General features: G+C 38.7%; 1 protein-coding gene across 1 annotated transcript in view; it reads left to right on the top strand.

The window, feature by feature from the left end:
* Window positions 1-13,280, top strand: part of LOC140146759 (uncharacterized) — a 38,609-nt gene extending 25,329 nt beyond the window's left edge. The window contains exons 7-13 of the mRNA XM_072168635.1: window positions 1,857-2,022; window positions 2,705-2,800; window positions 3,571-3,738; window positions 5,477-5,649; window positions 7,571-7,773; window positions 9,850-10,082; window positions 11,515-13,280. Of these exons, the coding sequence (XP_072024736.1) occupies window positions 1,857-2,022; window positions 2,705-2,800; window positions 3,571-3,738; window positions 5,477-5,649; window positions 7,571-7,773; window positions 9,850-10,082; window positions 11,515-13,163 (2,688 nt within the window). The 3' untranslated portion in view covers window positions 13,164-13,280. The remainder of the gene's footprint in view (window positions 1-1,856; window positions 2,023-2,704; window positions 2,801-3,570; window positions 3,739-5,476; window positions 5,650-7,570; window positions 7,774-9,849; window positions 10,083-11,514) is intronic.
* Window positions 13,281-14,177: the final 897 nt, after the last annotated feature.

The raw sequence follows: 14,177 nt of genomic DNA, 5'->3' as shown, positions 1-14,177 counted from the left end.
TGCTATCTGCTGAAGATAGCATGCTGTATGGGTGATTAACACTGCTATCTACTGAAGATAGCATGCTGTATGGGTGATTAACACTGCTATCTGCTGAAGATAGCATGCTGTATGGGTGATTAACACTGCTATCTACTGAAGATAGCATGCTGTATGGGTGATTAACACTGCTATCTGCTGAAGATAGCATGCTGTATGGGTGATTAACACTGCTATCTACTGAAGATAGCATGCTGTATGGGTGATTAACACTGCTATCTGCTGAAGATAGCATGCTGTATGGGTGATTAACACTGCTATCTGCTGAAGATAGCATGCTGTATGGGTGATTAACACTGCTATCTACTGAAGATAGCATGCTGTATAGGTGATTAACACTGCTATCTACTGAAGATAGCATGCTGTATGGGTGATTAACATGCTGTATGGGTGATTAACACTGCTATCTACTGAAGATAGAAGCATGCTGTATGGGTGATTAACACTGCTATCTGCTGAAGATAGCATGCTGTATGGGTGATTAACACTGCTATCTACTGAAGATAGCATGCTGTATGGGTGATTAACACTGCTATCTACTGATGATAGCATGCTGTATGGGTGATTAACACTGCTATCTACTGAAGATAGCATGCTGTATGGGTGATTAACACTGCTATCTACTGAAGATAGCATGCTGTATGGGTTAAAAACTCTGCTATCTACTGAAGATAGCATGCTGTATGGGTGATTAACACTGCTATCTACTGAAGATAGCATGCTGTATGGGGGATTAACACTGCTATCTGCTGAAGATAGCATGCTGTATGGTGATTAACACTGCTATCTACTGAAGATAGCATGCTGTATGGGTGATTAACACTGCTATCTACTGAAGATAGCATGCTGTATGGGTGATTAACACTGCTATCTACTGAAGATAGCATCCTGTATGGGTGATTAACACTGCTATCTGCTGAAGATAGCATCCTGTATGGGTGATTAACACTGCTATCTACTGAAGATAGCATCCTGTATGGGTGATTAACACTGCTATCTACTGAAGATAGCATGCTGTATGGGTGATTAACACTGCTATCTACTGAAGATAGCATGCTGTATGAGGGGGTTAACACTGCTATCTGCTGAAGATAGCATCCTGTATGGGTGATTAACACTGCTATCTGCTGAAGATAGCATCCTGTATGGGCTAACATCACTGCTATCTACTTTAGATAGCATGCTGCATATAAGAGTTAAAACACTGCTATCTACTGAAGATATCATGCTGAATATATGGATTAACAACGGTGCTTTTCTTCTGAAGATATCATGCTGCATATGGATTAACAATTATACAGCTATCTACTGAAGATAGCATGCTGCATGGATTAACAACAATGCTATCTACCAAAGATAGCATGCTGCATATATGGATTAACAACGCTGCTATTTACTGAAGTTAACATGCTGCGTGGGTTGAAACACTGCAATCTACTGAAGATAGCATCCTGTATGGGCTAACAACACTGCTATCTACTGAAGATAGCATCTTGTATGGGCTAACAACACTGCTATCTACTGAAGATAGCATCCTGTATGGGCTAACAACACTGCTATCTACTGAAGGTAGCATCCTGTATGGGCTAACAACATTGCTATCTACTGAAGATAGCATCCTGTATGGGCTAACAACACTGATATCTACTGAAGATAGCATCTTGTATGGGCTAACAACACTGCTATCTACTGAAGATTAGTTGGTATGGTAACCATATTTGTAAATAAAAAAAAACTGGAAGTCAACAGTAACATAGGAAAAGTTCCAGTATCCATAATAATCACAGTGTATTGTTTTCATTATTTTCTATATGCAGGTCAACGGTCATTTTATAGTGAAAAGCGGCACCGATTTCAGGACTCTGTCCAAGCTAAATATAGAAGTTGGTTGTTATGGTAACCATGTAGAAATTGACAAGCTGGAAGTCACAAGTGAAGTTGAAGAAGATCCTCATGTCAGAGACATTGTGGAACAATTTAAAGGTACAGGTTAAGATGATACTATTTTTATTATTATTATTATCACCTGACTTCTGCCAAGAAGATGTCATGTGGTATTGTATTTCTTCTGTGAATGTGTGTCAAAAAAAAGCACAGTGATTTATAGTGCACTACACACAGGCACGATGCTTAGACATTGAGCCATAAGCCTCAGCACACTTTAAAGGTTGTCACTGACCAGTATGGCCCATATCATTCCATAAACCATTAAAAAACAATTCAGGTACTTTGCTGCTAAGAAGTGCACACCCTAGACATTCCACAATGACCTTAGCTACCAGGATCAGCTCCTCAAGTTTTTTACGGGTTAAAACAAGACAATTAGCAGTAAGTGCCTTGTCCAGGGGGATATCAAGCTCACTCAATTTTTCCACAAGAATGTACTAAAACACCATCAGGATTCAGACCCGCAACTTCTTGCAGCATGGTCAAACCATTTCACTAATGCGGAAAGGTCCGGTTATCTCCAAACCCCACTCACCACAATGCCAGTGGAGACTGGCTCTTCAGACTAGGTGTCAGAGGGGACATGCCATTGCATTTGGACTACCGTTTTTCCTTCTTAAAAATTAATATTGGGTGGAAAAATATAGGTCACGTTTTGGAGAGAATCTGAACTTTTAAGTTGAAATATTACTTGCTGTATTTCTTGTTTTCATTGCAGAGAAAGTGAGCAAGGAAATGGAGGGAACATTGGGATATATTGAAGTAGACCTTGAGGCTAGATTTTCTATCATAAGGACACAAGAAACTAACTTAGGTAAGAATGGGAAAGATGAAAAGGCATCTGTAAGTCGGTGTGTGTGTGTGTCTGTCTGTCTGTCTGTCTGTGACAAAGTGAGAAAGTGAACAAAGAAACAGAGGATATAACATGATGCGATCAAGCTAAGGGAGTCTAAGTGAGTCGTAATTGTTTTTAATCTCATTACATCAGCAATTCTCAGTGCTTTATTTTGCTAAAATCCCCATCATGATTAGACTTATGGTTCCAGAGATATAGTCATTTTAGTGTTGCTCAGAACAATAAAATACAAAGGAAGTTGAATACTATTGATGCCTTTATCTCAAACTCAATATTCCCGACATCCGACTCATTTTGCTTGATTGCATTTACATATTGGGGATATATTGAAGTAAACATGGAGGCTAGGCTAGATTTTCTAAATAAGGACACAAGAAACTAACTAAAAGAGAGACATTTTGAGCTTTTTGAAAACTACTATTAATGATAACTGCTAAACTTTAATGAGCATTTCATTAAAGAACAGCAAAGTATGTTTTGGGTCCTCAATTTTTAATGTGTAAGGTCGCCTTTGGCAAATGTTTGGCTAAGCCTACAAAAATACAGGATGTCTTTTTCAAATTTTTTCATGACATTAAAAAATCCAAAAACAAATCTGAAAGTTCAGGAAAAAAAAAGCAATATATGCAAAATTTCAATTTTGAAAACTCTATGAATGTGATCTTCTAAGACAAACTGATTTGTAGCCTAATATTCCACACTTTTTATTCTATTCTTATTTTGAACAGGAAATTTTGTAACCGATATCATGCTGTCAACAACTAAAGCTGATGTGGCGCTTCTCAACTCCGGGACATTCCGTACAGACGCAATCATTTCTGCTGGAGAGTTCAAGAGACGTGATTTGATGACTATGCTACCATTTATTGATTCACTTATGGTACTGCAAATAACCGGTAGGTGCAGTACCCTTATTACTCTTCAATTAGATATGCCATCACAGCCAGGATAAGGTTATTGAAGCAATAATACATGAGATGTTATTTGACTATGCTGCCATTTATTGATTCACTTATGGTACTGCAAATAAACATAGGTGGAGTACCCTCATCAAGGGTGTAGCAAACTTTCTTGGTCAAGGGAGGAAGCCAAAAAATTCTAAACTCGCCTCCAGTTCAGTCAGTATTTACATGACTCGGGCGGTATTTTCTCGTATCACACTCAAAGCCATCCAATATTATATAATTGGTTCATTTGTGCAGTGCCTTAACCCTAACCCGCCAGGGGCTTTTTGGCGACGGGAAGGGAAAGAAGAAAGGAATAAAGAGAGAAAACAAAGTTTGCTCCGGGTGGGATTCGAACCCGAACCCCTCGCATGCCAACCACTGGCTCGGCGACACTTGCCATGGGTCTTTGGCTTCGCTGGCCAGCAAAACCATGCCTATATATAATACTTAGGGTGATTGCGTCATCACACCACGTGGGATGCACGCGCGAACAGCACGTATATCAAGTAGTATTTTGTAGTACTCGGGCGTGTTAGGGTTAAGAGCCACTTTTCTTAAATGTTATTTTGGTCCAGTCTTTGTGACAGCAATATATTCTAGAAAAAGCCATGTTTGCTCTAAAATAATGAGCTGACATTGCTTTTGAATAGCAAAGTAGTGGGACTCTAGAAGTAGAAATTTTGGCACTGCATTTGTTTTGGCGCTTTTCACATTCCAAAGCAGCTACCATGAAAAAAAAAAACCACACAAATATATTCTCTTTGTGTATAAATGGTATAGTTTGATGTAAGGAATCTTTACCCCAGCTTAGAGTTCACAATTGGCAAGTCGCATAAAGGGGGTCAAATGAGGTCAATGTTGATTTAGGGCACCAAAAGTTTACATTAGGGCAATTTTCTCGTTGTATAATTTCAAAGAGGGACAGTTGTCACTTGAAAGATGTCCCTTGAAAATTCCACAAGAGGTGCTTATTACAGGGATGCCAACTAGTACGATTTTGCCGTATTTTGTATGATTTTTTGTTTAAAATACGATTTTACGTTTTCCCCTAAAAAAATACGATTTTACGTTTAGCCTATTGAAAGAAAAAAAAACGTAAACGACTGACGGCTGGTATATGAGACTACAGACAGTCTGCGGTATATAGAGCCCTGTGAATTACTACGTTTTGTTTTACACAAGGCGGTCGATCACATCTCTGAAAGCACGATTGTGATTGGTTGTGGGGTGTAAACAGCCCGGGTTTTCGACCAATCGTAGTATTCCACACAAAATTGGTTAGGCTGTGGGTCTGCATCAACATTTGGTAGCCATTTTTGAAACATTCACGGAGCGATAGTTCGAAATTGAACGTGATAAATTATCATTTTATTATCATTATGGCGTCTACTTCGAAATCGACGTAAGGAAGCAATGCTACAAGCGGGAGTATTCTGAGAAGTGGAAAGTTATCGAGCCATCGAAAAATGGGGAGAGTTTTGCACGATGCAAACCGTTACAAGTGAAATTACACATGATCTCAAAAAAATACAGTTTTGTATGGCAAAATACAGTTTTTGGGGTCTGTGAGTACAATTTCTTGAGTTGCAAGGTTGGCATCCCTGTTATTAGGGGAGGGGTGCAAATTTTTAATTATCATTTTGAATTTTTAAAAAGTTGCATTAAGTTTCTTGTTTTCATATTACAGGTGAGCAGTTGTTGGAGTGTCTTGAGAATGGCGTGAGTCAACATCCTAAGAAAGAAGGACGATTCCCTCAAGTGTCTGGTATTCAATTTGGATATCACCCATCTACTATACCAGGCCATAGGGTGGACCCTTTCACCATATTAGTAGATTCTCAACATATACTACCAAGAAAGGTAAGAAAGATTGGGTGCATTTCAAATTTTTAAAAAAAAGGCAACATTTTTTTAATGATATTTAGGTTATTTTGACAAAAAATTAACAATTTTCTGACTCCCAGGGAAAATACCCCCAGAATGGTCAATAGTGTCGCAATTGCCCTCAAATATGGCATGAGATCCCCCATCAATAACCTGGATCCAGCCCTGCGGTAAACACAGTGTGTAAAATAGAGCCACTTAGGCTACTTTGTCTTCAGACATGATATTTTTCTAACAAGTCCATCCGACGGATGCCATAACTAAACTGGCCTCAAAAAGAAACTTATCATTTTTCACAAGGTCATATCTTAAAATCCTGTCCATAAAAATGAACAGAAATTACACACAGGATTACTTCAATACTCTACTCTAAACACTGGTCAGTAACCAAACAGTTGTCTGTTTGATAGCAGTCAAGTTAGCTCAATCGATAAGGCGTTCGACTATGGTGCGAGAGGTTGCGGGTTCGAACCCCGGCGGTGCCTATTACGCTCTCGTGGAAAAATTGAGTTAGCTTGAAATTCCCTTGGACAAGGAACTTACTGCTAATTGTCTCGTTGTAACCCGTCTGAAACTCGGGAGCTGATCCTGGTTGCGAAGGCTATTTGTGGAATGTCTAGGGTGTGCGCTCTTGAAGCAGCAAAGTCCCTGAATTGTTGTTTAATGGTTTATGGAATGTTGTGGGGCCGTAGTGGTCAGCGACAACCTGTAAAGTGTGCTGAGGCTTGTGGATCAACACCTAGGCGTTGTGCCTGTGCGTAGCGCACTATAAATCACTGCGATTTTTTTTTGTCCAACTGACACAACAGCAAAATGCACTAACATGGAACACCTTCCTGGACCACATTCACAGCCCAACAGATTTCTTTTGCTGGGTTCCAATTATTCGCTTGTACATGAACAAAAATTACACACAGGGTTATTTCAATACTCTACTCTAAACACATGTCAGTAACCAAGCAGTTGTCCAACTGACACAACAGTAAAATGCACTGACACGGAACAGCTTCCAGGACCACATTCACAGGTGAATAATTGGAACCCAGCCAAAGAAATCTGTTGGGCTGTGAATGTGGTCCAGGAAGGTGTTCCATGACATGCTTTACTGTTGTGTCAGTTGACAACTGCTTGGTTACTGACATGTGTTTAGAGTAGAGTATTGAAGTAATCCTGTGTAATTTTTTCATTTTTATAGCCAGGATTTTAAGATATGGCCTTGTGACAAATTATAAGTTTCTTTTTGAGGCCAGTTTACTAATGGCGTACCGACCGCAGAAATACCAGGACAAAATTGACCAAATATTTGGTGTTTATCTTCCATTTGGCCTTTTCAAGCAACAATTATCCTTATAAAATGTTAAATTTCCGCAGGATTCGTGTGCACTCGTCCCAGTCATGTCTCTTTTTGATAATTTTGCCCACCTTGGAAATTCTGTCCACTGGTACCTAGACACTAAGACAGCACCAATACATCAAAACCAAATCTGAGTAACAAATAAAATATATGAACGGGTTACTTTCAGGCTGGTTGAACAGGTTAATTTCAGGAGCAACCTGTCATGTGGACTTGTTGCTTTTTGGCTGAATTTAATGCTCTGCGTGCTAGTCATATTCATAAGCTTCAACATAAAAAGACCAAGTTTTGAGAAATTTTCTCAAAATATCAAGAGCTATCTTAAGAACCACTGAACCAATACTAGGCTTGTTTGTACTCATTTTAATGCATTTTTCATGCTGATTTCAAATATGGTCAATAAAATTTACAAATCTGAAATGTTCGAAAAATTCAAATAAAATTTGAAACTTGTCGTGTGCAGTCGACACCCGCGTGGAGAGAGTTAATACACACTGGGTACACACCATCCCACTAAATATATATTTTATGTTTGCCTGACAGCTTTATAGAATATGCACCAAACAGTACCTTGCAGAAGGAAAGGATGGCTATGAAGTCTTCAGACGTTGTCCCATCTTAGTTGATCAAGAAGAGGGCCCAATCCTGTCAACTATTGTACAGAATCATTTCACAGCTGTTGAGATGGTGAAAGGACTCAAGCCTTGCAGATCTGGGCATAGACAAAGCTTGATTAGTTTGACAAAGTAAGTTATGCATAAGAGGAACCGTGCTCATGTCTATTGTACAGAATAAGGCCTAAAAAATTGTTTGATTGGTGTTACCCCGACTGACCCTAAAAATAGGTCAGACCCTAGACTTTTTTCTTATTTTTATAATAAAAAAAAAAAATAATTAAAAAAAAATTTCAAAAAAGTTCCAAGGCCTTTATCATAATTATGCAATTTACAGCTTAAAATGTGTGTTAAAAAAATTGCCAATTAACCGACCTACCCTAATTTTTTTTATGTTACTCCAATCAAACGATTTTTCAGGCCTAACTTCATTGCTTTGGAAATGGTGAAAAGACAGATCTGGACATAGACAAAAGCTTTGTTAGTTTGACATAGTAAGTTATGCAAAGTGCAATGCCACTGCTATCACACTGCCGCCATCACCACCTCTTCAATCATCATCATCATCATTGTTATCATCATTGTTATCATCATCATCATTGTTATCATCATCATCTTAAATGGGTTGTAAAAAATGCTGAGGCTTATGGATCAACGTCTAGGCGTTGTGCCTGTGCATAGCGCACTATAAATCACTATGGTTTTTTTTTACCATTTGAAACCTGCCATACCCCTGTGGAAATTTTATGATGTCTTACACAGAGGGAGTATGTTTTTTTTCAAATGGAATTGCCTAGGGTTAATTTGAAACCCATACATCCCTGTACATGACTTTACCTATATCTTCCACAGCTGGAATGAGTTTCAAATGGAAGTTACCCAATTGTTTATTCTATTTGAAACTCATACTCCCTCTGTGGAAGACTAGCTAAATCTTTTACAAGGGGAGTGTGAATTTTAAATGGAATAATGCAATTAGTATCTGTTCATTGTCATGGATCCTGAATATAGGATTAGGCCAGTGTTCACTGGAGGGGCATGAATACCAGCACTATAGACCACTTGACATGTGACGTCATTGCCCGGCAGTATGCGCACAAATTATGGCACTTTCCATTGTTCTTTGCCCTGCAGTGTGCGTACGCATCGTAGTTTGCTCAGGGCATGTGCATTTTAAATCTCCCACTAACATTCGAGCATATCGACAGACCAATCCCTCGCCTTTGTTGATAAACAATGTCAAGTGGTCTATAGGAAAATAGTAATACCTATTTCAATGCATCCAATGAATTAATGAATGAGGTGTCACTCATGGGCGTATTTTGGGGGAGCTTTTGGGGTACGAGTCAAAAAAGAAGGGGAGGCTGAAAACGAAGGGGCAGCATAAAGAATTATTAAAGAAAAAAGGGTGATGCAGAAGGGGCGGCAAGACAAAAGTGCAGAAAAATAGTATAGAAAATGTTCACAAAAGTTGTGCAAAGAATAAAAATATACCTTTATGGTTGCCAGAGGGTCACCGCTCGAGGGGGTGGGGGTTATTGGGGGGCATGTGTAACACCAATTATTTAATATTAAAAAAAAATGTTGAGAAAAATTTTGATCCTCAACCCCACTCTTCCCACTTTTTAGATTCTTTTCAACTGTTGCTGCAGGGGTCAGCAAAATTTACCTTTTCTGTAGCCCCCCCGGGGTACGAGCGACCACGATACGCCACTGTCACTGGAAGCTACTGGAGATGGAATGGATAAATAACTGGTTGTGTCAACGATTAACATAAGATGGCAAAATTCAGGGTGAAGACAAATTGCCATCATATTTCCCCAGAGAGTCCCTATGAAAATTACTTGCTTACCATTTAAGCAACAATGATGTTTACCATAAAAACTTGATAGTTAGCATATGTGCTTACTATCGATCGCTTTTGAAAACATGAAATTTTACCAGAGTCTGGTTCTTTACCAAATGAGCTAATCAGGTTGAGACACATATTTGCAGGTTTACTTGTTCGTATTTAACTATGTGTATCGATGATTTGCTCAAAACCATTTACACTTTTGTGTATTGAGCTTTTCATGTTTGCATGTTTTAAAAGCACTTGATAGTAAGCACATATGCTAACTATCAATGTAGCAAGTTTTGACGGTATATGTTCAATGCTACGTACTCGTGAGCCATTGTTAATTCTTTATATATTTGTTCATTATGTAGACGTCATAGCTTCTTGGATCAAGCGGAGATATCGCAAGCAGAACAAGCGCAGAGCAATATAGCGCCCTCAGTAGAAGGACGTATCTTCCATTTAGACGACAAAGATGTGTGCGATCTACAGAGACATAGGGAAAGATTTCTTTCTGCTACAGACGAGGAACTTATTGAAGAAATGCAATGTTGGGAGGAAAATAATAATTATGTGGAGAAAAGGATTATAAAGAAACAGAAAGGTGAGCAATGAAGGGGCATTGGGCTATTCCAGTTGAAAACCTAGACTTGTCCAAGTCTTTTTGACATTCTTAAGATAGTAAAATTTAATCAATGAAAATTCATGAAGGCCTTATGCCTTAATTATTAAGGTATGAGGGGTATGTGGCATACTATGGTAAAATAGGCCTATATGGTTAATATACTTAATTTATGTAGGCCTTATAAGATACCAAAATTAAGTCAAAATATCTTGCATTATGAATTATAGATAAAGGTATACATTTGTACTTGCCAGGGCACTTTACTTGGTCCTAAAAAGACCAATTGTTGGATATTGAGTTTGATCTGTTAAGTTTAAAGGGCCTATGAGGGCACTATTTATCCCGATTTACTTTGTCCTAGACCATTTTGTAGAATTGCAGTTGATCTGTAAACTTTATGTATGAGGGCACTATTTATCCCTATTTACTTTGTCCTAGATCTAACACCATAATTATGTTTAGGCCAGTTGTCTAAAAAGACTTGACCAATTTGTAATCAAAACCAGATTGGTGGGCAACTATTAGAAGTGGTGCTAGGTGCAACCTGGGCTCCATTATAGACTACCTATTACACAGTGATAAATATCCAAGAAACCACTGTGAGTTATCAGCACATTTGTTGGTGATTGATCAATGCAATGAGGGGGTTGTATAATATTGGGATATACTTTGGTACAAGCAATGATGATAGACCTATAATATCTGTCACTTAGAGCCCCCAAGTCTTGGACCAAGGCTATTGAAAACCCCCTATGGAAGACATGGCCTTGTATCTCCCACACAGGTGTAGATTTCAAATTGAGTCGCAGGTAATGTAAATTTCAAATTCACACTCCCTGTGTGGAAGATTAAAGTCATGTCTTCCATCTTAAGGGGGTACTACACCCCTCGATAAATTTGTGCCTATTTTTGCATTTTTCTCAAAAACTAATAACACCGTGGTAACAAAAGTTATGTATATTATAGGGGCAAGGAATCCAATTACTACACTGGTTTGTTATTTATGATAAGTTTCCTATCATATATACTGAACCACTTGACTTGAGTCACTGAAATTTCAGTGTAGTAATTGGATTCCTTGCCCCAATAATATACATAACTTTATTACCAGTGTGTTATTATTTTTTGAGAAAAATGCAAAAATAGTCACAAATTTACCACAGGGGTGTAGTACCCCTTAAGGGGTGCATCGATTTCAAATGTCAAATTTTCAAATTTCCTCTAAAACGTTCAAGAAATAAGATCCAAAAGGGCGTGTTTTTTAAGTTAACTAATGAGTATGAGTACAGCGGGTATACAGAGTGCGGGGACCGCAATGTGCAGTGAGTTGGGAGGGGATGCTTTTACCCATAGGAGTACTGTTAAAATGAAAGAGATGTAAAAACTACAATGTTTTTGTTCATTTCACCAGATGGCCATTATCACCATGACATCTGCACAATACCAGAAGCTACTGTGTCATCGCCTGACTTAAAGCTCCATAAAACACCGATTGCTGTACCATCAGCCTCCACTGGCTTCATCGCAGGAGCCTCAGAAAGGACAACCTTCTCACCTAATGAAATGACATCAGAAATCAGTTGTCATGAGATGTATGAGAGATCAGCTAATGTCACTCCTTTAGCTTCTGTAGATTTTGTTAGAGACCAAAAAAGAAGTGTTTCGCCAGATGACGTGCCATCCAAAAGCAATGATCAACTATCAGATAGTGATGTGACTACGTTTAGATCTTCCAGTATGACTCAATATAGGAGTCCATTTCCGGGTGATGCCATAGCTCTTGCGTGTCATAAACAGAGGTCTGAAGGTGAGGTCACTTTGACTCAAGACAGGACTTCTTCTCCAGACAATGAAATAATGAAAACAACTCAAGACAGAACTTCCTGTCCTCGTGAAGGTACATCTCTCTCATGTCAGGGACAGATGTCAGAAGGTGAGGTCACTTTGACTCAAGGCAAGGCTCCTACAAACACTGAAATAATGAAAACAATTCAAGACAGAACTTCTTGCCCTCATGATGCTACATCTTTTGCATGTCAAGAACAGAGATCAGAAGGTGTGGTCACTCTGAATGAAGAGAGGACTTCTCCAGATAATGAAATAATGAAAACAACTCAAGACAGAACCTCTTGCCCTTGTGATACTCCATCTCTTTTGTGTCAGGAGCAGAGGTCAGAAGGTGAGGTCACTTTGCCTGCAGACATGACTTCTTCTCCAGACAATGAAATAATGAAAACAATTCAAGACAGAACTTCTTGCCGTTATGATGCTATATCTCTTGCATGTCAGGAACAGGGGTCAGAAGGTGAGGTCACTCTGACTGCAGACAGGACTTCTTCTTTAAACAATAAAATAATGAAAACAACTCAAGACAGAACCTCTTGCCATTATGATGCTATATGTCAGGAACAGAGGTCAGAAGGTGATGTCACTCTGACCGAAGACAATGCTCTCTCTACAGATAATGAACTACTCAATACAACTTCCAGTGATCTCGATGAGAATGATGCCATGTTTTCAAGGTGTGATGATCACGGTACAGTACCATTTCAAACCTGCTCCCATGCAGCTACTCTGATACACAACTGTAGTAAGAGTGGTGTTGCACACTCAACTTTGTCCAGTGCAATACCAGAAAGCAGCATAAATGAAATCCTGATAGATAGCATTTCCAAAGAGAACACAAATGCAGCTGCCAAATCTTGTTGTTCACCATCTTTTGATAGGACTCACACCCAAGACCTTAATCAAAAGTCAAACATTAACATTAAGAATCAAACTGATATCAAATTCACAACATCAGGTGAAATGATATCTTGTGATATTGAAGGAAATCAAAATTCATCAAGAAGACCTCTTTTCCAGCAAGATGTAACTCTGGACAAATCTCATGCGGCAGGTACTTACACAGAAGTACACAATGCCATACATACAGAAATGAAAGGGACCACACCTGATAAATGTGAGACTGGAAATGAAAGGAGGATTTTAGACTCTGGGATAGACCCTGTGTGTGTTTCTATACATGGATTACAACAAGATGGCGACAAAGAAATATGACACAAGTTTTGTAGATTCTATAAAATAGTGCCATAAATCTATATCTACCTCTAGTCAACTCAGCGGCACTAGCTTTGAAGTTCAGCGTATTCTATGTTAGCTTAGCATTACTTGGTGTGTGTATACGCGTACGATACGATAGAAGCAAGAAACAATGCTAAATCAAAGCAGCACACACTGAACTCCAAAACTGACTGGAGGTAGATAACTAGCTAAGGTTGCATGACTTCAGCATTTTTAGTTGTCAAATAGTAGCAACTATATCGAGGTCAAAATTTAAGTACAAACTCAAGATAACTTTCATGCCCAAAATGCATAAACATATGTAAGGTATGTAGGTTAAAAATTATTGCAGCAGGCAATATATATATTCTATAAAGTCACACGGTCTTGAAACAGACATTACAAAACTTGTTTTTACTTTTTCTGGAACTTACTCTCTCCATGCGGGAGTCGACTACAGACGACAAGTTAATTTTCAATTAAAAAATTGTAGAATTTCCATGACCATATTTGGAATTTCATGAAAAATGCATTAAAATGAGTACAAACAAGCCTAGTTTTATGTTTTATTGGTTCTTCAGATAGATATTAATATTTTGAGAAAATATCTCAAAACCGGGGACTTTTTAGGTTGAAGCCTATGCAGTGGCGTAACTAGACATTTTCATTTGGGGGGGGGGGGCAAGCGGGGGCAAACATAATAAATGAGGGGAATCCAGCACCTTTTGGCGACAAAAGAAGTGTATGGTACAAAAGCGCGCGAACATTTTTGGCATATTGAAGCTAAACTGGTGACATATGGTAAAAAAGTGGAATAAAATTTGTGTTTTTTAAGGTTAAAATGACCAGATATGAGGTTAATTAATAACTCTCATTTTTCATATTGGGTGGGGGGGGTGGAAACAGGGGGCAAGGGTTCAAAATGGGGGGCTCCAGCTGCCCCCGCTGTTTACGCCACTGAGCCTATGGCTAACATGCAGAGGATTAACATATTTGCTCAATGTGAGTATG

The sequence above is a fragment of the Amphiura filiformis genome, chromosome 2, assembly GCF_039555335.1.
Source record: "Amphiura filiformis chromosome 2, Afil_fr2py, whole genome shotgun sequence".
Classification (NCBI taxonomy): domain Eukaryota; kingdom Metazoa; phylum Echinodermata; class Ophiuroidea; order Amphilepidida; family Amphiuridae; genus Amphiura; species Amphiura filiformis.
This window is presented reverse-complemented; position numbering and strand designations above follow the sequence as displayed.